Below are 26,246 nucleotides of genomic sequence, written 5' to 3' on the forward strand. Positions count from 1 at the left end.
AGTCCAAGAACAAATCCATCCTATGTGACCCTCTTACACTGATTCGCCCAAATCACAGATGACTGTAGTGGACAGTGACAAACCTGCGTGCTCGCTTTGCTTGCAAGAATAAAAAACCAAAACAACACTGTCTAGGAAAAAAGTTGCACAAGAAATGCATGATGCAATTCTATTAGTTGCAGTTACAATCTAGCAATGGATCAGCTGCGGTAGCTCAGTTAAAGCCATTTGCTCCAGCTGAAGACATTTGCTATAAGGACATGACGTTTCCAGTGGTATCCCTGTCACAGCTATTCCCGTCAGTCAGGAGTGCTTCATATCTGTACGGAAACTTCGTTTCCAGTAATGTTCCTACTATACATTGGCTCCCCTAAACTCTTAGGATTTTTTATAATGGTGCAGCTGGGAAGATAATTCATAATCCCAGAACCATATGGCCTTGGCTGTTCATAAATGATATTAAAAGTTCAGCACGCTATCCTACTTAGTCTCACTCATTTGATCAGCAGGGAGAGACTTGATATCAAACAGGAATGTTACAAATTATGGCTTGGTATCAAAGCAATTTGGGAATGATATGTTCAGACCAATCCCAAAGTGGAATTCTTTGGGTAGTGGGCATGCCTGGTTGTCTACAAACCTCCAGGCTAATGAAGCCAAGTTTGCTTTCATATTGGCTAAGAACACCACAGGAAGAAAGTAAAAAGCAACTCAAAAGAGATATTTGTGCTTTGAACAACTTTGGCTTGAACATGTTGATGTGAAGACAAATTGCAGAGGAAGAAAAAAGTCTGTTAACTTCACAGGAAGATAGCTCTTTAGAGGGTCTCTAGCTGATAAGAGGTGCAGTGTTTATGTCACTTAACTGATGACAGCTTTCTGGAAACCGCATAAGAGTTTTTCCTCATGTGATTCTGTTCCTTATACTAAGAGGTGCTGCCTGCAATAATGCATTTGGCAAACCTGGTAAGGTTACTTCAACAAACACCACAAAAAATTCAGAATGAGGTGCAGGTATGTGTTGTTAACACTTAAGGTATAAAAAGAAAATTTGAGTAAATTTTTCAAAACAAACTAGGTTTTTTTTTTTCTTTGAATGGAGAGAAGCCTCAGGACCACATCTGGATTAGTATTGAAAAGGTGTCAATAACAGAATGAAAAAGAATCACAGACTCATTTAGGTTGGAAAAGACCTTTAAGATCATTGAGTCAAACTGTTAAACCAGCACTGCCAAGTCCACCTCTAACCCATGGCCCTAAGAACCTCATCTCCATGGCTTTTAAACCCCTCCAGGGATGGTGACTCCACCACTGCCCTGGGCAGCCTGTTCCAATGCCTGGTAACCTTTTTAGTGAAGAAGGTTTTCCTAATATCCAATCTAAGCCTCCTCTGGTGCAACTTGAGGCCATTTCTTCTCATTCTATCACTTGTTATCTGGGAATGGAGAAAGGTAAAAAAATATACCAAGTGGAGAGGATGACACTTAAAATGAATAGACAGGAGTTGATACTTGTGCACAAAAGCAGAAGACAATGTCATTATTATAATGCTCCTGTAGGAAAACCTAGTTTGCCACATTACTTTAAAGCTACTAAACCCAGGCAATCTGCATTTTTATAAAAAATTGACCATTGATGACCACGGTGGCTACGATGGATACTAGGGAAGAGTTCTGCCCTCTTGGGCTAAATCTGTCCCACATTACATGGCAAGCAGCTTTACTTGAGATAAAGGAGGTGCTAGATGGGAAATAATTTACCCATTGAGAGGTGCTACTGGTTGTGTTTTCCAGAGGGAAAAAAGGAAGCTGTGCATTTCCTTTGAAGAAAAGATACTTGTAAGTATAAAGACTACCTAAACTGAGAAGCAAACAGTTTCTCTGGAGCATTTCTTTATCCTGTCTAGTTTTAATGTGTATAATTAAAATGAATATTTAAAACACCAGATGAGAAACCTGACACTTCATTAGCTATCTCTGGAGTGATGCCGGTGAACAGCGGTGGCAGGAAGGGAGCCCAGCTGGCAGGAGCGGGAAGAGCCGGGCAGCTTTGGCCTCTTGCTGGCACGTGAGAGGCGGCTACCCGAGTGTGAACATCGGAAACTTCTGAAAGGTCAAACTGTCCCATATGTGGATATGGTCTAGCTACAAAATGAGTGTCCCAGTGGACTCTGGAGCAGCAAAAGAAGGCATAGTAAAAGATATTCATTTTTAAGGCTCAACACCCTAAGCTTATTAGAGCCCAGCAGGAAGGAAATTTTCCAAGTAAGTGAGAACGAACCCATTATGATCACTCTCCTTTTGCTTTGATTTGTTTCACCTAAGCAAGAACAAAGGCAGAAAACTGTGGATTGTTCTTCTCTTTTTGGGAAACTGAGGTTCAAGTGAAGACATAGATGACAAAACTCCCTGCTGGGTTGGATTCAGCAATGGAAAGAGGCCCAGCATCTGATGTAAAGAGGATTTTGCAAACGGAAAGGGACCAGTGAGAACAAAGAAGGCCTGTTTATTTCGTTTGTCTAGCAAACTCTTTTTGCTGAATTTTACTCCCCAACACGACTGTTGGCCAAGAGGCAGTGAACCCCGTTCTACTACAGTGCAGCCTTCCACTGACATAGTGCTAAAGGGAACCACATTTTTAGAGGCAACAACATTTCCACTGGTGTTGCTGCTGCTGAGTTACTACCAAAGGCTTTTCCAAGTGACAGGCTGGGATTTATCACCTTCCCCAGCTCTGCAGTCGTTTTCACCTGGAACCTGTTGAACTCAGCAGGCCAGGCAGACAGTGTGGGTTACAGGCTATTGGAACCCAACTGCTAGGGGAAAAGTAAATATTTCAGCTAGATGGCTGCCCGTGTATAAAAACAAATTATTATTTGGTAAATGGCACTCGCAAACCTAATATTTCCTCTGTTGGTTTGTACTGCAGAGGTTGCACAATGGGGACTTGTACTGTCCCTGTGTTTTGGGTCATTGGATGCACAGGGCTGTTGCCAGCGAAGCCAATGAAGTATGAAACCAGAACCCATGTAGCTGGAAGCATGTGCAAGGTTTGCCAGATCATTACAGGCCAGCTATTTAACATGGCCGTGGCTTACTCAGCAGAATAAGCCTTCAAAAAGACAGACATAGCTGGCAAAGCCACAAAGCTATCAATTAAATGAAAATTGTGTTGTCTGGGAGTTTCTAAATGACTGCCGTTTGCCCCTTTGGTGCAGTTTTATTACGTTAAGTAAAGTTGCACAAGATGCTCCAAAACAAAGAAATTAGAGGGAGTGCAAGACAATGTTGTTTCACTAGGGATTACGCAGACATCCTTCACAAAGCGTACAGTAAAACCATAGAAACCCATGCCCAGAGCCACACTAACGCTTGCCACAAGAGCCCAGAAAGCAAAGGGAGGTGGACATTCCCGTGCCCAGTTCCAACGTGGTTACACTCCAACACTGTAAATAAACTATATCAAACTTGGAAGATACAAGAGTGAGAAAAGACACACATGATAGAGGGAAGGTACCCACTGCCATGCTGGGGTTAGCAGGTTCAGGAACCACACCTGTAAATATCTTTCAGTTTTACATAAAACTAGAAAAAACATCCAAACCCAGGCCTGTTATCCACCGTCTGGCCTATGTTACTACTCACACCTCTCCATTTCTCCTTCCATATCTTCTTTTTCTCTATGTGATTTCTGTATGTGATTTTTCTCTACATGATATCCTACTGTCAATGTAAAAACAATTTGCCCAGATGAGGTTAATACAACAGGGATATTCTACTTCTGAGATTGAAATTAACTTGCTCACGTACTGTATTCTGTTGGGCAAACACACCAAGACACCTTCCGTTTAGTGGTGCTCCATCACTGCCTCTTCCTCAGGTCAAACCATCCATGCTTGCAGAAGTCTCCACTGAATTTTTTTTTTTTATTCACATATGTTTAGATCTGTATGTCTTTGATCTCTGCTTCCTTTTGACTAATTTAGGACACAGTTTTCAGAAAGCTACTAATATCAAGCTACTTATGGACATAATAATTTTTTTTGTCTAAAACAGACTCCTCAGTGTGTTACCAAAAGTGGAAGAGGCATCTCCTGAAATTTTAGTCTATACCTAGCTCTCTCTCAAAACCAGAATAAGTTATTAAATAATTGCTTTGACTAGATCATCCCAATTCTGATGTACAAACATTTATGATGAAATAGGCAGTGTTCCATTATGTCCTGTTGGAGTTGTACAGAGAAGGGCAACTTAACTGTGAAAATGTGCTTGCAATTATCTGTGGAAGAACAAGGAAACCTGGGAGGAGGGGAACAAGAAAAGGGAGCCTGGGAACAGAGAGAGACATTCCACAACAGATTTACAACACAAACGGCAGAAAATAAAATTAGCAGCTCCAGGGTGGGTACAGACTGTTGCCAGCGCTTTTGGCCAGCCTCAGGGTATGTCTACACAGCAGTCAGTCACTCCCAGTAATCCTGAGACTGCAATATACTGGAACGGCCACATATTCCTGTGAGATTTTAAATGGAGAGTGCTGGCACTAGTAGAATATCACTGGGGCAGTAACTACCTGGCTACTCAGGAAATCTTGGTGCAGTAGCACAGTGACTAATACTTGAGCTTGCTAGAATAAAGCTTGCATGGGATTCCCTCTAGTTCCAGTCCTCCTTGGGATCTAGCTAACCTTGATTTTCAACCCCTGCAAAAGCAGACGTGTGAGTTCCAACACATTGTCTTTTGCAACAGGGTCAAAACAGCCACAAGGGTTTTTTACAAAGGCACAGAGGGAACTGTGCCACAGCTCTCCGCCACAAGACAGAATCTACACCCACTGGAGAGGTTTATTCAGCCACAGGCTGCATCCCTGAGCCATCATGAACATGGATACTGCCCTGCAGGCCCACAAGATGGGCACTTCTTTGCAAGGTCTCTCTTCGGTGAAACATTCTTGCACAGGAGTGAATAAGATGCCTGTGGACATGTGTTAAATTAGAGTCTCTAACTACATGCTGAAATACTACCCTATGCGTAGAAGTTCAGCCTCATTTGCAAGACAGTAGGATTAGAGTTAGAATCGAAGTTGTCCAGATAACCTTGAAACTGAGACTTTGGCACTTCTACATGTTTGACTCTGCAACTTTAGTAATGTTGTTTTTAATGCCTTTTGGGAGGTAAGAAGTAATCTGGGGACGGATTGCTTCTTGGCAATTAATTGGTGCACTTTTGCGAGAGCAACAAAGAAAAACATTCCCCAGAAATTCAGGTCAGGCAGAACCTGTCTGATAAATGGGGGACTAACTCATGCCTCTGCTACGCTTCAAACAGCAGTTGCAAGGTCTGCTTTCTTTTCTGTGACCGATCTCGCTGTCAGCACCATAACACTCTAGGATCCCACTGGTTGCTTTGCTCATACGTCTAAAAACCAGCTCTTTACAAATGCTATGAAGAAATCCTTGCCTTTCCCATCAATACAATGCAGATGGTCAAAAGAGCAACACAGAGCAGAAAAAGAAGCCCAGATCGGAGCTTTTTGGAAAAATAGGGTTAATGTTTAAAGCCAGCCAGGATATAAAGCACACTCAGCTGCCTACATTGGTAGAGCTGTGTGTTCAAGGCTAGACTATGGTGAGCTGCTCTAAAGAAGACACAGAGGGTTGTTTGGTTTGGATTTTCTTCTTTCAAAATGCACCTAAGTGTTATAATCCCAGGATAAAATGAGAGAATTTGTAGTAAAGGTCCCTCCATTTTTATATCGTTTCCAGAACCACTCCCCTTGTACCACTACCATGGTTTGGCTGGCTGGCTCCATCGCTGCGCTGACTGGAATCACAAAACAGGCTGCTTAAGAAACAGAAACAGTTTTACATCAGCACAGTGTGCACGCTGCAGCACCACCTGACTGCTCAGATCTGCATCCCGCTTACTCTGGTGGTCCTTGGCTTCCACATGAAACTGTTCATTTTTAAAATGCATTATGACCAAATCTTTATAAAGTGCAGGACAAGGGAGAAGGGGGACTGCTAATTTCCTGTTTGATTCTTGGGAATGAAGCTTGTATGCCTGCACGAGTGTAAGTTGTCACAGGACGTTATTCTGTACCTTTAGATCTGCTCAAGACACATTCCCCTTCAGCCTGCAATATTTCCACATTCTGTCGAATAACTATTTGCATGACAGAATCTCTGCCGGGTGCTGCACTAGACAGATCAGAGAGGGAAGTTTATTCACAAGTCTAATAGCACAAGTATCAGGCCACAAAAGGAATATCCAGAGAGTGCTTTTCCCCCACTTGCAACACCACTATTGCTGGAAACACAACAGAAATGCCATAGTTAGCTACGCAGCAAATAATTATGCACCCTAAAGTAGTTTTAACCAAGCTACATCTATCAATACTTAATATCTAAAGCAAATAATCATACTGGACAGAAACCTGTCTGTTCTAAACTCTTCTCTTGGTTAATTCCAAATCCAGACCTCTTTGGTTTGTGCACTATAGGCTTTTTACCTTTGGACTCGTTTTTGTCCTCATCTGTTTCAGCTTCAAGTTTGAGGCCATGCGGTTTCAGACTGTTGGCAACTGACTGCATCTTGCTCATTGTGAGTTGATTTTGATTCACTTTCCTGAGGGCATCCGACATGGCGTGGCTTCCAGCCATACCACCTCCGGCTATTCGCTCAGCATCCAGGCAGTGCCAGGTTCCGCTAGCTCATGAATGGGAATCCTCCCTCCCCACCCAAGCCTGCCCCCCATCCCACGACAGGAAAGCCGAGGCTGTTGAAAGAAACAGGAATTGCAACAAAGCTGGCATTGTTGTCCTGAAAAACCACTGGCTACAGCCCACCCGCTTCACTTAGGGAATAACGGATATAAGGATGAATCTCAGCTTTTGTTTAAAAAAACCTTATTTGCCTTTTTCTTTGGAGAAGGACTTGAAAATGGTAACAATGTCACTGCTGTAGCCAAAAAGGGAACAGGGGAGGGGGAAGTGGCACTGGTTTTCTAAAAGTCACGGTTGTTCAGGGTGGTCTTTGGGGTATGAATCTCAGATCAACTTCATAGTGGGCAGTTCGTGGAGGAGGAGGGAAGCACCATTCAGAATCCCGTCAACAACAGTAGGGCATTTTCAAGCTCCTACTGATGGAGTTGCCCTTCTAGTCTGACAAAAGAAGAGAGTAAGAAAGTGTTCAGCATATTAACCTGTTCATAATACCCAGACCTTTGACTTAGACTTTTTAAGACTTCAGGGACCGCTATGTTCTCTGTGCCTTCTCTTTTGCGTATGTCAGAACACAGTCCTCCACTCAGCAATCCCTGTGGTTACATTAAAGTGTGTTATTTTAAAAGACAACCACTGTTGACCATGCTGAATGAAGGGATGACACTTGCTGAGGGTTCCTGCTTGTATAGTAAGAAGTTTATGATTTGCAGCCTCATCACATATTCAGTGGTCTCTACCCTGCCTGTTACTTTTTTGCAACAGCAAAATTCTTTTCCTAGACTCTTTGTAGGAAAAATTGTATCTAAATACAAATGAGTGCTCCCTTTGTGTCTATGGACCAAAATTACTGCTCCAGATTCGAAGATACAAATACAATAGATCACAGTTCTATCAGTCACCCCATCACCAAGCACAACAAGTCTATAGGTTAAACCTGAAGATGAACCTTTATATGACCTATAAGCATCACTCTAATGGACCTAATTAACGATGTCTCCATGATTTTATAGTGCAGCTGTCTGTAATAGTGTTTTCTGCAGTGAGTCCAAATGACATTAGTGGCAGATTAGGAATCTGACATATCAATTAGTAATCCATTCACTTTTTCCAAAGTCTACATCAGAAACTATCTGTGGATGCCAAACTGGGCTTGTGATCTCCACAGACATTTGTTAGTCTTAGGGCAAGAAGTAATAAATCTCAGCTTTTCTACACTCATAAGGAAATCAGCCTTCAATAAAGTTCACAATTACAGCTCTCCAAAATTTATATTTTTGCCCATAGGGATGTAAGTTTTGACTGGATTTTTTTAATTTAAAAATTTGCACCTATTTTTCCTTGCTTTTCATTTTTAAACCTGAAGCTCATGTCAGCTTCTTTGGCTTTGTCTCTGCAATGGGTTTCCTTACACTTCACTTAAAACCTATGAGTTTGTAGGTGAAGTCCTCAAAGAATCCTTCTATTTGCATAAGACGTGCTGAAACAGGACTGCTCAGATCATCCTGTTGCAGTTCAAAAACAGAAGAATAAGGAGACGCCTGACAGTGAAAAGACTCTTGACTTCAAGGCCAGAAAGGCACCAGTAAATCAACCAGACTCTGAAACAAATAACTAGACCATTGGTGGATGACAGTATAGATGGATGATTTTGATGCTCGGGTTGGGTGGTGAGAGAGAGAGATGGCATTTTTTCGCCTCTGTTTGATTTGGCACACTGGGGTTTGATTACGCATGCTTACGGCTGGGCTTAAGAAAGGGAAGAGGGGGCAGAAGGGCTGGAGGGCTTGCTCCGGTGTGTGACAGAGAATTGCAACTCACTGTGAAACAGGGTAACCTGTTCCCAAAACAGCCGTGGCAGCAGAACGCTGCCAGCAGAAGATTCCTCGCACAACAGCACACTCACTGTCCAAATCCTCCAGGGTACTGAACCCAAGCCACCCTCTGTCAGTCCCTTTAGACATCTCATACCCATCTCTCAAAATAGTTTTTCAAGTCAGAGGTAAAGAAAGAAAACTAGCAGAGAAATGACATTATGGTCTTTCCACCAAAATTACATTCAGAAAAGAAAATGGAGTTTGCTCTTTTCTGCACAGATGGAGAGCTGTATCCGAAAGCATTACATCCCCTATTTATGTTGTGGATTTTGTGTGAGGCATTATTAGAAAGAAGCTTGACAGCTCTGCTGGGAAACTTGGCAAACGCCATGGCAGACCAGTCTCACTCTTTTACACAGCTGGATTTTCTGCAGCTCAAGTATTTTTCCCTCCTGCTCTTGGCCCATCCAAAGATGAGTGCTGAATTTCCCTTAACATCACCCACAGGTTAATTTTTTATTAAATTTAGGCTCAGTTTAACATCTTGGCATGCAATTTAAATAAAACCAAAACCAAATGTCCTTCATTTTTGCTGAAACCACCCTCGGTTTGGCTCAGCTGCCTTTGGTGTCACTAGAGGGTGAAGAAGAGATTCATTTTCATTTTGTCATTTTTGGTAGTAACCTAAATATCCTCTGTGCAATTTTGAAACATATTGCCATAAAATAATTATTTGTCATGGAATGAGATTGGCCAGAATCTGAACACGATACATTCGCTCTTAGCTGTCAAATACTTGTTACTGTAGGAAAGGAAGATACAACAGACACACAAATGAGAGTCCAGAAAGGTGCAGACAAAACTTACGCACATCTTACTTACTGAAGGAATAATGATGGGATTTCCCATCTTGCACCTCAAGAGGCTAAAGAAAGGTGTGCTTGAAAATCTCATAGGCACAGCCCTTGCTCCTGTATAAATTAGTTCCTGGTCTAATTCTCTACCTTTCACAGTCTAACTATGACACAGTGCAACCAAAGTGATGTCAATGGAAAGGGAAAAAAGCTTCTAAGTACTATGAGTAAGTGCATATTACACCTAGCCTGGAAAGCAGTGAATGTGGATGCTGACCCTTGGGTTAACTCATTAACTGCACTAAGACGATGCAGTATGTGACTCTTCCAGTCAAATTTGTTTCCTTCTGTCCATGGGATATTTACAGGCGCCTTTAAAAAGTCTTCAAAGTCACCTGCAGAAAGTACCCAGTAATCCCATTCTGCAAATTTCGGTCTGACTAGGAATTATCACGTTCTTTGTTGGTTTTTCCAGTCAGTGTTCAAAGTGTGTTAGTTAGCTGTGGTTAAGCTGATAAATCAAGTAATGCGATTTCTTTCTGTCGATCAAATAATACTGCTCAAGGGCATTTCCAAAATTCTGATGTTTACAATTTCAGCCACAGTAGATTACCTCACATGCAGAGATGAAACCACTACCCAAGCATTTAACTATTAAAATCCTTGACATAAACACCTGAACTTCAGAGAAAATTTAGCAAGTGCAAAGATTTTGAAATTTATGTCTTTTTTGTGGACCTATTCTAGAGCACAAACAACAGCAGAATTTGTCTCTACCTACTCACTCAACAGAGTGAGGCCTCTTTGTGCTACTCAAAATCAAAACATAGAGTGGAAAACAGGGGATGATCAAATAGAAAGATTTACATGTGCTGAAATGAATATTTACATAAGTCTCCTAAAAACTACGTTCCTTATCAATCTGCTAGATTTATGAAATCATAACACACATGCCACACTAGTAATTTCACTTGTGTGGCTTTAAATAAAAGTATGCTACAGTGGCATCAGAAAAGACAGAAACAGAAGAAGTTCTTACTTGTGCCCAAGTTCATGTGCAATTGTAAACGCCAGATTGAGACCATTGTCTTCAGCAAGAACACACTTTCTCTTGGCACTGCAGACACCTCCCAGGTAAGCAATTCCTGCAACAGAAACACAGAGAATGTTCCCATTAGAATGAGTGAAACAGCTCATTCACCCAAAACATACAGCAGTAACTCAACCAAAATGATAAAGGATGCACCCAGTAAGATAAATATCAGGCCCATTCACACACAAAATAATCTGAGTATTTTGTTGAGTCTAGAATTTTGTCAGACAGGAAACAAGTTGAACACACTCACCTTCACTGCTTTCACTGGAAAACACATTTCACTTACTCAAAAATTAATCTAATCTTGTCTGTTAATGCCCCCTACTACAATGTTAGAAGATGCAGTGAAGTTGTGTTTAAATGGAGTTATCTCAATTTTCAGAATAAAGTTGGGGAGAAGGAATAGAACAATAAACAGAGACTCTCTGAAAAGATGATACATTTTCCCTTATTTTCATACTTAAAGAAAGCAAGAATGGCAGAGCCAGGAAAGCTGGCAAAATCCTGGCGGTGAGTCACAAAGCTGATGTAGGTGGCAGGAGTCTTCTCTGACTTACTGGAATTTAGGATTTGATCCCACAGACAATTGCACAGTGCTCTCCTAGACCTGTTTGTGTGGGCACCACAAACGGTTGTAGGCTGAAGTGAAAAAGGAATTCCAAAGTTAAGGCATGAAACTTCTGCTATGGAAAAAACAAGAGTCCTTATATGCCCTTCCTGCATCCAGACTGTTCCCTGCAGAAAGTGCTGTTGTACTTGGAAACCTTGTGATGGCATCATGGGCCACCCACAGGACAATTTGCTGATGAGGTTTTCTTTCATCTGCCACCTAGTTGATTGCAAAACCAATAGCAGAAAGTCTGAGATTAAGAACAACTTCCAGATTTTGGTTAAAGGGAAGCAAAAAGTGAGTATTTGAGTCACAGAAGCTAGAGATGAAAATAAACATTTAGGTGCCTCAGCCAATCCTCTGCTTCTTTAGAGCGGTGCCTTTTTGAGTTGTTAAATCCCCTGCCAGCATGCACACTGAACCAGGGCACTGGGGAGGAAGGATGCTGCATGCCAAATCGCCAGCCCACTCCTGAGCTGCCTCTCCACTGGAGCATACTGTGTTATCACAAAAGATAAAACTGTCATGGCTCATCAGCTGCTGGTAATCTCGAGCCCTGGCTCTGAGAGAAGAAAACTGGTTGAGTTTTCCTTCACGTACCACCTTGCCCAGGCTCTGCCCCGATGATGTGCTGTGACTCTGTGGCACAACCACCACCTACTCCAAAGTTGCTCCTGGAGATCCTTCTGTCTTTCGGGGATGAGGCAAACACAGCTCTGTAATAAACTGACCCAACAAGTCTGATGAGGAGCAGCTGAGGGAGCTGGGGCTGTTTAGCCTTGAGAAGAGGAGCTGAGGGGAGACCTCCTTGCTCTCTACAACTGCCTGAAAGGAGGTTGGAGCCAGGGGGGAGTTGGTCTCTTCTCTCAAGTAGCAAGTGACAGGACAAGAGGAAACGGCCCCAAGTTGAACCAGGGGAGGTTTAGATTGGATGTTAGGAAAAAATTCTTCATGGAGAGGGTTGTCGGGCATTGGAACAGGCTGCCCAGGGCAGTGGTGGAGTCACCATCCCTGGAGGGGTTTAAAAGCCTTTTAGATGAGGTTCTTAGGGACATGGTTTAGTGCTAGAGTTAGGTTAGGTTATGGTTGGACTCAATGATCCTGAGGGCCTCTTCCAACTGAAGTGATTCTATGACTCTATGAACTTGGCTGAAATACACTTCCAATAGGGAGAGGTATTTTGCTAACCTTTCAGCAGCTTAGGTACAGCTAACAGCAATGACCAGAGCAGGATTCTTAGTGAAAGTATTTTATTCCTACTAGTAAACCTGATTTTTCCAGCTTTCTCTTCCATTTAACCAGTGCCAATATATCTCTGTTGTATCTGAGACGTGAGGTTTTAGCTGAGAAGCAGTATTGCATCTCGAGCTCAGTGCTCAACCAGGCAAGGCAGTTTAGCTTGAAATGATTCAACCTAATTTCCTTTGAATAAATTTCATAAAATGAGGCTGAGTCAATGTTTGCTGTCACTTGGAGGTGGCAGGGGGCAATATTTCTATGTTTGGGGGATGTGGTGTAGCAAAATAGTCTAGAGTTACATCAATATATTAGAAGTGGTTAAACATCAATTAAAATGTCAAATACATTACCTCAAATGGTAATTCGTCCGAAGTCTTTGTTTAGTGGTTCTAATCCCCACTGAAACTGTCTGGCAATAACACTGCTCGGTGCTAAAAGCCTCATTATTTGAAGGTAGAAAACTAACGATTAAGGACTTGTTCATCTATCAGTGGCTGAAAAATAAGTGACTGTGGCTCAGTGACAGACCCTTAATCACGTTATTTTTATTATTTTCAGTGCTTAATGTGAATCCTGTGTGGCCGTCTTAGAAGCAATGACCGATTTAAAAATGTAGACATCTAAAATGAGTTTCTTATTACCATTATTAAAGACTTTTGCTGCAGTGGAGCCCAGGGATCAGACAATACAGGAACAGAAGTGGACTGGGCAGGGAAATTTATAATTCTGGAGGAGCAGACAGCCCAAAACTTTGCAGTACATGAAATGAACTCGGTAAGAAGTCCAGCTCATGAACTGCTGAGTGCTTATTAATAAGAGCCATGGTGGAACAGCAGGCCAGTTATAACAAATTGTTATAACATTTTAAGCTTGGAAACGCTTGCCTCAAAAATGTTTTTGAAAGATACATACTTTCTATCAAACTATTTCCTAAGACTATAATTTTCTTTTGGACAATATATTTTACATAAATAGCAAATATGCTATTGATCTGCAAACAGTACAGTTCTTTAGTAAAAATATCTGAAACATTAAGGTAAACGCAACTTTTTTGTAACCCAATACAATGATCCATATAATTGACATGCGGAGGAAAATACACCTTAAACCGACAACGATAGCAGTACAATGCCTTGGTAGCTGCATTAGTATGATTTATTTTCTTCACTGAGATGAATGGAAACTGTTGTTTGCCTCATAAATTCCAGATTGTTATCTGAGCCTTTCAAGTTTGCAGAACTGGAATAGAAACTTCATGAATTCAGACACGTTCATGAAAATCCTGGCATGCTGTGGTTCTACCAGGCTGGGAATAGCATAAGAGGAACTTCTCTTATTTCTCTAATTTTGTTTCTGGCCCTGTTTGGGAGACACATGTGTGAAAATGAAAAATGGGGAAGAAAGCAGAACTGCGTTTTGGTTTTGTTTGGTGGGTTTTTTTGGTTGGTTGCCTTTGGTTGGAGTTTTTGGTTGGTTGGTTTAGGGTTTTGTTTGTGTTGTTGTTGTTAAAAAAATACAACACCAACCAACTAACGAAAAACCCCAAACAAACAAACAACTTAACCTGTACTCATGCAAATACACAGCAGCTTTCTTCAGGGACACAATGTCCTTATCTTCCCAGATACACTACTAACAGTCAGCAATTACCACAAATCTATTTTTAATATCAAGAAAGGTCAAGTAGGAGAATCAGTGGTAGAGGAAAAGTAAGGCCAATGACTGTTTTCAGAATTACCAAGTGTGAGGGTTTTTTCCTTTCTCTCATGAGAAACCATATAATTACAGTCCATAACTTCGGTGCTTGGATTTGAACATGCAAAGTTATCTGCACTTCCGTAGCAAACCTCAGGACACGGGCAACTGTGTAAACTCAGATTTATCCAAAAAGTTGTCATAGATAAACAGTTTGCAGCTGTTGGCCTTTCTGCCAGCTAATGAGCCCTCTGCTAGCAATATCTCCAAGGGGAATGATTACATTTATCCTAGCAGCTCAGCTAGGCATTAGGATATTACATACTTGCCGCAGTGATAGCCAAAACTGCAAAAAGACAAGTTCTGGTGAGTGGGTTTACATTTCATCCTATTTGAAACACCCGGCGCTTCCTTCTGACAACTGGAATATTCACTCAGCAAGTGGTTTATCCAGGTACTACAGCTTTCAACTCTCTAATGTCTTCTTTTCATTGCACTCCTAATACTTTAATCTCTCCTTTTGCCAGCCACCTCTGGATACAGAACTTTTAGTTGATTAAAAGTTGGCCAGCTTTCCTCTTCTCAGTGTATTTGCTGTTGGGAAGGGAGCCAAACTTGAAGTCCCGAAGTCTGCTTGGCACAGATGGAGACTCGTGCGTATCCCCATGCACAGAGCAGCCTCCCCTTCCCCACCATCACTAGTCTGGTGTTGAGCTGATGTTTTTCTCATCCTCCCACGATTTTCAATTTGTGCAGCTCACACATTGCCATCAATTACACTCCTGCATCCTCTCCTAACATCCTACATAAGTAAAATCAGGAAAGCCTAGAAGTGATTCATGCTCTGCCTTTCCGCTCAGTTGTAATGATTTGTTTGACAGAGATGCCCTGCCTGTATTTACACATCAAGTCAGTCACCAAGGGAATCTTTCAGTGCTTATGATACTTAAAAATGAAAAATACTTTTCCTCTCTATAAAGCCTACATATAAAAAGTTCCAAAATCTAAAAACCATTAAAGAAGTACCCACTAAACTGCCTCCAGGATAGGTAATAACACAATCCCTGTTCTACAGCTGAATAAACGGAGGTCCCAAGAAGTCAGCGGTATCCAGGTGAAATAAGAACAGTATCCATGGAAGGAGCCTCCCCAGCATGTTCAACACAGAGAGGGAAAGGTTGGTACCATCACTGTCCTGCTGAGCCCCCAGTCCCAAGTCTGGTTTGCAGTGATCATGCAGAAGAAGCTAACAGGGTGAGCTGTTCCTTCCTTCTACGAGAATGTGCTAATTCAAAGGCAGACAAGCAATTTTAGTGGCACAGATTAATATGGCTTAGTGCTGGATAGTCATCTAGATGCCAATTTCTGTTAATCTTGCAGTAACAACATGGTTTCCATTAGAGTTTAATATTCGTGTATGGAAACTGTTTTCCTTAGCAATAATTTTCATTGTCACTGTACTTAATGAAAACCACTCTGGAAACAATACACTCAGTATGAATCACAAGTACAGGAATTATTATACAAGCATCTAATGCACGAGCGACAGCTACAGTCAGGTACGAAAACAATTAACAGTCATGCCAAATGCTGTACCCAGTGCAAGTCACAAGATTTTGAACTCAGGTATTTATATTGGAAGAGCTGCTGATGCCACAGACCATCTGATGGAACAGGTGCCCAGGCACTGCAAGAAGTCAGTCATAACCTGTTTCAAATAGGCCTCGACACAAGTATCCCTTTACCTTTAAAGGGGATGTGAAATATGAAATCAGCTCAATCTCTATGTGCCTGAGAAAGAAATCTACACCAACAATGGGGACAGCATTTTCCTCTGCTTGTACTTAATCAAAGGACAGAGAACATAACCCACTGTTTCATTCTCTTGGTGCCATACATGAGAGAAAAATGAGTCTGGGGAAGAAGTTATTTCACAATTCACTTGACCTTGTTGAGTGGCAGAACATCCACTCCCTGCTGAGGGCTTAAATTCTCTCCAAGGTGGGAGGTGGTTGAACCGTATCAAGGAAACAAGGCAACACAGGACTGGTCCAAATACAACTCTCCACGCAGCACTGGGGAGGCACTCAGATAACAAAGGAATAGTCAGTAAAAGTCCTCAAAAGGAGCTTGTAATTCTGCAGAATTTAACCAAGAACACCATCCAGGCAGGTGTATTGTGTTTACAACTCCCCTACTTTTAGCTGATGGAGTAAAGCAGGGGAAGTAGTTTACAGCACTAATTTTTTTGAGCACTGGTAAGCCCATGCAATTTCTGCAGGCAGAAGATGACCTGGGAGTCCCAGAAAACCTCTAGCCAAGGGCACGTGAGGTTCACTCCTCTGACTCTACAGCACACATTTCTTTTCATACAAGATTTTCAAACTGGTATCCAAGTCCCCACATATATTCCTCCCTGCCTCACTGAGAAACTGGCAACTACTACAGCAACTTTACAGGAAAGTGAGCTAAGACACAGCATTCAAATAACTGGTAAGATCACACAAGAAGCCACCACTATTTCTGAGAACATACATCAGACCCTGACTTTCTGTACTTCACCAACTTTTTGCAAATGTGCCCATCATCACAGAATCCTCTTCTTACTTTGGAGAATTTACCTCATGCCAAATTTCAACATGACGTCTGTAAAACTCTGTTCCTTGCCTCCAAACCAGCATGACCTACAGAGATGCAACACGCTTTCCCAGAACTTGGTGTACCCTGTGGCTGGACACCTCCCCTGTGGGCCTGAGTCTTGTCCTGTAGTGCCCAATAAAATCTTTTCTTCCTTGTAACTCTGAAAACACTGTCACTTCCAGTATACACAACTGCTGTCAGAATCCCAAAAGCCCGGCAAGAAAAATAAATAGCTGAAACACAAAGCATAGTTACTTTCTGGATCTCTTGATCTTCATTACTCACACCCTGAAAGACTAACAAAATCTCTCCCTGATATTCACAATATTAACTATGATGTTTCGAGAGCCGATAATGTAACACTCCTCATAACACAAGGTCCTAATAGCACAAATTAATGAAATACACAATACCTTTTATAGGGGATACTTTTCTGACTGCTGGGAAGATATTTGGTAGTAAAACTTTGCTATGGCACCCAAGGGTCTAGTGACTGGCCCCGGATAACATTTCACAAGACCAGTATTCAAACTGTGAGAGCCAGATTGCACCATGCGCTTTAGTCTTTGTGAAATGACTGCGACTCATGCAGATGTTGCCAAATCTCTGCGATGGCACCACCGAAGCTCAACAGAACTTCTCAGTTTACTCCTTCAGCACACACTGATCTCTGAGGAATGTGCTGCACCCATTCGCAAACAGATCAGCTGACATCTAACTGGGGCTGGGTCTGCGCAAGTTGCTCTGCTCTATACCTTTCTGATAAAAAGGCCTTTGTGAGGCTAGACCTCTTCATGTCTGTAAACCTGCAAAGAAGGCAAGATACTGCAAATCGTTAGAGCCCAAAGGCGCGCTTTTGCTATCTTCTCATTCTCTTTGTTTAATTACCCTGCAGGACAGCAACTAACGGGACATGTGGAACTCCTTCCCCAGCATGGCCAACTCTCGGCTTTAGCTTTCAGGCTTTCTGCAGGGCTTTTATGTTTCCTAGAAACCCTCCTGTGGTTTTCTAAGTTTGATAGATGAATCACTTATCTGCTCCTTTACTAACTTGCCCACACACAGACATCGCCCAAGATGTCAAGAGCCTTATTCTAATTCTACTTGCATTGGATTCACGCTGTGCTAATTCACCGATTCAAGCAGAACCTCTCCCAGTGCACAGGGGCTGCCCAGACAGTCGAAAAGCCCTAGAAATCGAGACTTCTCATGACTTTAGGGACAATTGTCCTCACCCAAGCTAATAAAAGGTTGCTTCATATGCCAAATGCATTGAGATGAGGAAAGCTGACAGATGTCCTAACGCCTTTTTTTGGCCTAGAAGAGGCTTTAACCGAGGCCTACAAAAACATGCCAGACAGGCAATTAACACTGTGTTACACCAGCAAAGAGCAGACAACCTTCGGAAACCCCCAGAGGTTTGGCATTGGTATCTTTGAAAACCCCATTCCTTTCCAAGCATGAATATACCTGAGGAGACATATGGCACTCACAGTAACTCAAAGGAAGCTGGAAACAAGTATACCGGTGAGCCTCATGGAGCAGATATCCATCACGAGTGACACGGGTATCGCTGATCTTGCCTTGGAGCAAAGGAATGCATTAAAAGACCACCTGAAGTTCTTTCCAGACCTAATTTTCTAAGCTTTTACAATAAAGCACTGAGATCTAAGACCTCAGCAAAGAAGGAGATAAAAAGAAATACCTTGTTTATTTGACATCTGCTCTTTGTTCAGCATGACATCCTCTATGCTATTAACATGACTCCTCCCTTTTGGCAAACCATTGCTTCCCTAGATGACAGCATATTAATAAATCCTCTCCATCTAAAGTGACATGAGGAGTGGCTTAATTAACTGGCGCAGAGGAAGCAGGGTATCATCTCCATGTTTACTCTACTTTGATATGCTAACAGCCGCATTCCAGAGAGCTTCTCTGCACACTCCCCAGCGACAGGAGTCTGGGCAGCTGCTGAATGCAGATCTCAAACAGGCAAAGCACAGTTCCTTTCTGCATACCTCTTTCTCTAGTTAAATACCAAATTTGGGATATTTAGTCCAAATCAGACCACCATTCCTGAATGTAGATTCCCAAATCCTGGCACCTAATTCACCAACTGTTTATAGACATCATTACACAGTGCTGAAAGTCTCTGTGCTCATGCACATGCATGGAAATACGTGGGGTTAATTACTCAAAGTAAGAGAAATTACAACAGCCGTACTCCTGTTAAGAGGACAGGCAGGGGAAGAGCCAGCGAGGTGGATCTGAGAGAAGGACTCCAGCTGGGGAGGGACTGATGGGCTGGATAAGGCAACACATAGCACTCGGAAATACACAGAAGCCTGGCATAATTCACATTTAGTGAACAAGGGAGAAAGATGGGAAGAGATTAGGGGATGAGAAGAGACAGGGATAGAAATGTAGTAAATGGAGATAATACAGGTTTCCCAGGAATCTTCAAGAAACATGACTTTGATCTCGTAAGCAGCAGGGAGTCACTTCTGTGGGAGGCAGAGGTCAAGGAGGGCAGAAGATCAGAAGGGAAGATGAGCTCTCTCAGAACTTCTGTGTGTACTTACTGCTGGAGAAAAAAGGATCTACAGCCCTGGGTCATATGTCTCTGGCATCATGGGTTCACTTAAGGAAAGGTAGGAGCTGGACTGCAACAAGGCCTGATAAGGACATGGAAGTATTCAGGCAGGGAGGCCTGAGCCTTAGCATGGGCAAAAAAATGGCATTTAGCTTAAGGAAGAGACAGCTGTTAGAACTGGTATAGAAACAAGCAATAGAAATCAGTGGGACACAAGCTAATGAAAAGAAAAAAAACAAAGAGACAAGCATAGGGGACAAGGTTATTCGAGGGTATCTTACACAAAAAAGCAATCAGATTCAGCAGAAAGACTACAGGAATGTGGGACTGTGAACTCAAAGAAAACATCACCAACAACTGTGAAACCAAACTGTGAATCAGGATTTGGATTCTGGCCCTTGAAAGTCACCTCGGCCTGGGGCTCAAAGGCATTTGGATATGAATGTCTTCTGTTGGCCTCAACTTGTTCAGTGACCAGAGAGATGAACCTGCTAGTCCTCTCTACAGGCTGCTGTAGAATTCAGCATGGTCTTCCCTTCTCACATGCATGCAAATATTGACATGATAATATGCAAGACAGGGAACCTGCCAAAGCAACAGGAGGACTCAGCACTGGATTCAGGATTTGTGGAGCTGTGCGAAAAACTGTCTTTCACTTCAATGGCTGAAGCACAGAGACACGGGACAAAAATGAACCTGCACTTCTCAGCTGCTGGATAGCTTGGAAAGAGGAGAGAGCTCCACCTGTTCCTGCTCTGAATAGCCTTCATGAATCTCACTCTTCACTTTCTCAGATGTTATTAAAAATCAAAGTTATTTCAAGATTTCAGTGTTTTCATTTTGACCTGTCCTATTTGCTGGAATAGGCCTGAATTCAAGAATTGCTTCAGTGTCCCTTAAGCTGCATCTTTCAGGAAATAAATAACTCACCAAAAGAAATGGACATGCCTGAGGGCTGCCATGCCCCATGCTCACACTCTGCCACATGCCTGTGTTAGTCTGCTAACACCCATCCTGTTCTCAGGGTTTCCCATCTGAAGGTTATAATCTTCCACGAAATGGAAAAAGAACCCTGGCATGGCCTGCAATAGCTGCAGCTTTGCAAACTGTGTTGGGCTCCAAAACCAGCTTTGAGTCGATTTTCATCTTGCTTTTTCAGATGAGCTCTGTGGCTTCCAGTTTTGAATTTGTCTGTTTCTGCAACTCATCTGAGCCATCTGCTTCAACACAGGGCCTGAGTTCAGAGAGAATGAAGAGGAATGAAGAAAAAGATCAAATCAGAGTTTTTAATGAGACTGCTAAACAAAGAGGAACATAGAATTCAGCAGCAGGGATCCTGGAGCCTTCAAATTCCTCAGTATCTCCCTTCCAGAATGAAGAGACAAGGTCAGACTTGGCAATAAATCAGAAAAAATATTTGGAGTCTCTGTACCAAACAGCATCTGCTTTAAGAGCTAACAGTCAGGGTCCAGCACTCAGTTCCAGTTTTTCTTTCTCATAATTGCAAACACTAAGAAACTCATAAAGCTATTCAAATAAATGAAAAGATTCTTTTAACAGTTTCAAGAGCTTTACTGAGCCATGCCTATCTCAGTCTGCCTTGGTGTTGGTCAGAGGTGGGTTCGTGAGGAAGGATCAGTCTTGCCATCATTCAACAACATTCAGCAATGTATCGCAAACAATGTTGGAGTGTCTGGAGAGTCTCAGCGCAGTCTGCACAACGGGACAGTTTTAGAGGTGGCCGAACACCTGTGCTGCTGCTGAATGGCATTCTTCCACGGCTCCCAATTAAATTCTTTCCGTGTTCTTAAAGAATGACTAAGCAATTGTTGCTCACAAAAAGTGAATGAATCTATACTTTTGAAACATGTTAATATTTAAAGTGTATTTTATTTTTAGGCACTGTATGCATGTCAAGCTGTTCTCTTGGCAAAACAAGAGCAGCTCAGGCGACTAGCAGAGCAGGCCAGCAGAATGGGATGATTCACGGTAATCAAACTTTGAACAGATGCTTTTCCAAATTGCTTCTGTGATACTTCTCAATTACAGCTCCTACATCCTGACTTACAGGGCTGTCTAAGCTCCTGGCTTCACTTTGTCAAGCTGCCAGCCAACACACGCACTGATAAACTTATTTAGCAGTTCTTGCTTCAGCTCTTCTGTTTTAATTCCTTGCTGACTGCTGATTTAACCTCACAGCCTGCCTGACTCGAGAAAACTGACAAACCTGCGGTTTGTGCCTGATAATGTTGAAGTCAGAACGTGGGTCAAAAGCTTGTATCACGCAAGAGAATGAAGCTGGTCCCAAATACCTCAGCACTGGTTATTACCTCTGCTGCTAGGAGTAGGGAGTGAAAATGATCCTTCCACGTTTGCACTTCCACTTGGGGCTTCTGATGTAAATGTGGGTGATATGATCTTTCCCTCAGCAGCAGCACCAAAGGGAGAGGCCTTTCTCGTCCATTCAGTTTCTTAGCTTTCAGAAAACTTCCAAAAGTCTCATATTTCTGAGATACATACCCTCAAATTGGAATCTAATTGGCCAATGGGTTAAAAAGCTATTAGGGAAACACTGGCAGTGGGGTAGACCAACAGCAGCATAAAGCATGCGCTCACCAAATCAGGTTAAAATTACTATTAATTTACAGGGTGCTCCTCTGGGTTCTCAAACAGAGCTGTCCATTCTGGCTTCCATCCCACAGAAGGGAAAGACCCACGTGGTACTTTATGCAGATTTTATATATATATATATATATGTGTGTGTGTGTGTGTGTGTGTGTATATATATATAAACACATCACAACACCAGCCTGACAGAAGAGAGGCCTAATTTCAGATGTAATGTAGCTGGACATATTTTTAATATGTCCTGAGTCTACTTTCTTTAGTACCTCTTTCTCTAAATTACTCAAAAATAAAATGTCACTGTTAAAGTAACACAAGCTAGAGAGAAATCTTCACTAAGAAAAAGACCAGCATGAGCTTTTCTCACACTTAAGAAATCTCTCATGTTCAAACTTGAGCTCCTGTGAAAGAAAACACAAATTTGGCTGAATACTGCTGAGATCTATGCGATGACTGACAGCAGCCAGAAGAGTCCCTGATGCCTCCCAGACACAAGTCAAGGCACAGTCCCAGTCCTTAGGCCTTTCTAGTCTGAATTCAGCAATGACAGCACGTGAGGCTCAGGGGGACTGCACCTGCAGGCAGAACTAAAGAAACTTACTGTCACAGTGTCCTGCAGAAACCAGTGGGACATTTTCCTGCACATGTGTTCATGTTATTGCTCTAGGTGTTTGTGCTAAACTATCAAGAAGGGGAGAGGTGCCTCTTCCAGTCTCACACGCTTCTAAATGAAACATCCCTGAGAAGTGCAGAAGCTCCTATATATTAATACTTGTACACTGTCTGGGTGACATTCCCAGTTCTGAATCAAATCTGTGTGTCCCTGACTGAAAACCCTGTGTTGAGTCTGTACCGCGGTTTGTTGGGGTTTTCTCAGCTGTCAAGTCCCACTCAGTAAGTGGCTCGTGGAGAGAATTTGCAACGGTAACAGCTGAATGTCCCAGCTACGCAGAAGGGCTATTTTTGTATTTTTGTATTTTTTTTCGGTGCCCAGTGGCCTCTTGTCAGCTGTCATGGAATGAGACGCATTTCCCAGCAAAGCCAGCTGGATTAATGACAGCATAAACAGCTTCATGGCATTCACCAAAACCAGGGTGAATATGTATTACATCCGATCTAATGGTACCAGCTATCATAATCACCATGGGCTTGACCAAAATCTCACTGAAATCAATACTTGTATTACCACTGGGTTTGGTGAAGGCGCATTAAGCTGTTTCCTGGTTTCTTTTACTTAGTTCTCACCGCCCAGAAAGCTGGTCTTTTTTTTTACTTCAGCGTAAAGCCAAAAAGCTTTATTTTCTTCAGTGTTTAGACCATATCGTGATTCACAGACACTGGTGCATGAGTATTCTGATTCTCTGTAAACACAACGGTTCATAGAACAAATACAGACTAGTCTTCCCATATTTGAAAATGCAGCAAGCAACAAAAAGATAAAAACAGAAAACAGAGGGATTGTTCTGAGATACTCAGTCAAAAGTTATCACTTTTAAATCTGCCATTCAGACAATAAAATCTCAAGGATCTAACCATCACAGCAAACACACCTCTGCACTGCAACACAAACCAGAGCAGTCAAGAGCTGGGGCCCATCATGGTAAGGACCAAACACTCTTGGAATTCAGGACCTTTGCTCTAAGCTAGGAGCATCCCAGCCTCTCCCATTCCTGTTTCAGGGAGACATCACAGAGAATGCAAACATGCGAGAGAGGGCTGTGTCAAGAGCCTTTTCTCCTCACTTCGCTCCCCAGAGAGAGAAGGGAAATGAGAAGATCCAAGGGAGACAGATCAACACATTGAAAAAACATCTGTGGCAAATCAGAGAAGATTATAGAAGAAGGAAACTAGAAGAGGAGAGGATCAGGCTAGACGTGAGGAAGAATTTTTTTTTTTTTTTACGATGAAGGTAGTGAAACACTGGCCGAGGTTGCCCAGAGAGGTGGTGGATGCCCCATCCCTGGAGACATCCCAGGCCAGGCTGGACGGGGCTCTGAGCAACCTGAGCTGGTGCAGATGTCCCTGCTCATGGCAGGGGGGGCACTGGATGAGCTTTGTAGGTCCTTCCAATCAAAACTATTTTATGATTCTATGAAATAAGATACAGGGAGGAAGAGACACAAAACTGAAAGATAATTAAGTTAGCAGTCTCTCATAAGGCAACTGACATCTCCGAAAGAAAACTACAAAGCTTAGGACTTCAGTAGTCCCAAGCAATATTTTTGTGTTGCAGGATCTGAGGTCCAGGTTCAGGAAAGCATCTCTACTTCAGCTGCTGCTTAAGTCTGTGTCCAGATACAGAAGGTCAGGCAAGAATCACAGGGAAAACCATCTGGCAGGACAGAGTAACTCCAATGGACAACAATGCTTTGCTGAGTCCAAGTCAATAGACACTTGGAAGAGGCCATCAAAGGGAAGGAGCGCCAGCACCCCCCCAGAACTGATGGGGAGTCAAGACATAGGGCGAGAGAGGTGTCATCAAGAGTTTCATCCATACTTGGACCCAGACAAGACTAAGGTGGAGACAGTAATTCCTTTTTGACCAAGTAGCATAACTAGGATAGCAGACAAACTAGGGCGTAGAAGATAGAAAACATGAGTCCTGACTACAGGTTTCTTAAACAGAGATATAAAATAAAAATTCTAAATAGAAATCTAACTTCAGTCTTTTACTTTTCTCTCATTTCAACAACAACAACAAATCAGTCTGATTAGAGTGATGGACTCATTTTAGAGCATCAGTTTAACTTTCCAGTAAATGAAAACATCCACACGGAGTTTCCTAACTTACTGGCCAATTTTCTTACAAATAACTGCAGTGTTTACTCTGTTTGTCTACAACAGCACAAATATTGCTTTACACGCTAGAGCTTGATGGATGACATTATAAAACCAAAAAGTAGATCCTTGGTAGTATGTTAATGTGTACCCAGCAGTCAAATTATGGTCAGACAGAGCCTTAATGCAAACAGATCAGGCAAAATGGCTACACCAAAATGTGTGACACAACTACACAAAAACAAAAATATCTTCAACCTGCTGACTGCTCATAACCACTAACTAAAGTAGAAACACAAGGCTAAATCCAAGCTAAGCAAACACAGAAATCCTCGGCATTCTACAAACCATGCTGAAAGAGTACATTTGAGGGGTTCGGTCTAAGATTTTCTTTTTAATTTTAATAAGTTCAACATATTTCTGTCAGCTTATCAAAAAGATAAAAAGATAAACACTTTGCAGGTTATAGGATTCTGAACCTGAAATTTAAAAGTGCAGAATGCTGGTGCCCAAATAAAATTCCAGGGGTTCAAAGGATAGTTTGTAGATACATATACATGCACACACAATATATATATATGTACACACATACATACATAGATATAGATATACACACCTCAGTGAGAATTAGGCTAAAATTGCACCATCTCCTACAGTCACCTTCCTATCTAAACTGGCAAGAACTTGATAAGGAAATCCCGTTAATTTCTGCAAGGAAGATCTGGTCAAATTCAGGTACGTAAAATTCAAAGTGTTCTGCCAGGCATTTAAAGACAGCATTTTTTTTCCAGAATGGGCATTATTGAAAGATGTATACATTCACATAGACGGATATAGAAGTGCAAACATACGCAGATATATACACATAGTTTTGCATTGATCTAACCAAGGAAGCAAAAATAAACAAAGAAAGAGGACAAACTTCTCTCTAGTCTGTATCCCAACTCAGAGAATCATTATACCTCTTCAAAATAAATAATTGTTCAGGGGAAACAGAAAACTAAACGTCAAGCCTGGCAGAGCCCCTGATCACAAGTGCCACATTGTATTCACTCAGGGTTAATGAAGATCAGTGTAATTTCCCAGCTGGAAGCCCATGCAATCTGCAAGATGGTTGAAAAGCCAGAAGATCCTACAAAATCAAAATCTTTCACTGTACACCAGCACTGTTGATTAGTAATGACTCCTCCCCAGGATGTGCAAAAACCTTATTTTTTGACTTCAGCAGCCTATCCTTTTCTCAAAAGACACAAGCCCAGAGGCAAACTTTGTTCCCTGCAGTATCTGACTAAAAATTTTGAACTGGCAGAAATATAAAGGACCTTATCAGTACTTTTTCCTATTTATTCTTCAGGCCACTGAAGCCAATTATCTCTCACGTTCCTTGACCACGAATGTCAGACACTTAACTATTGCAATGAAAGTCCATCACAAGCTTTTAGAAAGAGCTAGGAATGTGAAGTCCACTGCATTTCTGCCTTCTCCTTGTCTGTTCTGGCAGGAAGAGTCTTCAAGAATTCCAACAAGTCACCGAGCCATGATCTTGCTTCTTTTCCTAGAAACCACATTGGCTTTCTT

At 42.1% G+C, this 26,246-nt stretch overlaps 1 protein-coding gene across 2 annotated transcripts in view; it reads right to left on the reverse strand.

Annotated features, from left to right (window-relative positions):
* Window positions 1-26,246, reverse strand: part of ADAMTS17 (ADAM metallopeptidase with thrombospondin type 1 motif 17) — a 183,542-nt gene that overhangs the window by 102,590 nt on the left and 54,706 nt on the right. For both annotated transcript variants that reach the window (XM_065641941.1, XM_065641942.1), the window contains exon 8: window positions 10,432-10,537. In XM_065641941.1, the coding sequence (XP_065498013.1) occupies window positions 10,432-10,537 (106 nt within the window). The remainder of the gene's footprint in view (window positions 1-10,431; window positions 10,538-26,246) is intronic.

The sequence above is a fragment of the Caloenas nicobarica genome, chromosome 10 (assembly GCF_036013445.1).
Source record: "Caloenas nicobarica isolate bCalNic1 chromosome 10, bCalNic1.hap1, whole genome shotgun sequence".
Classification (NCBI taxonomy): Eukaryota; Metazoa; Chordata; class Aves; order Columbiformes; family Columbidae; genus Caloenas; species Caloenas nicobarica.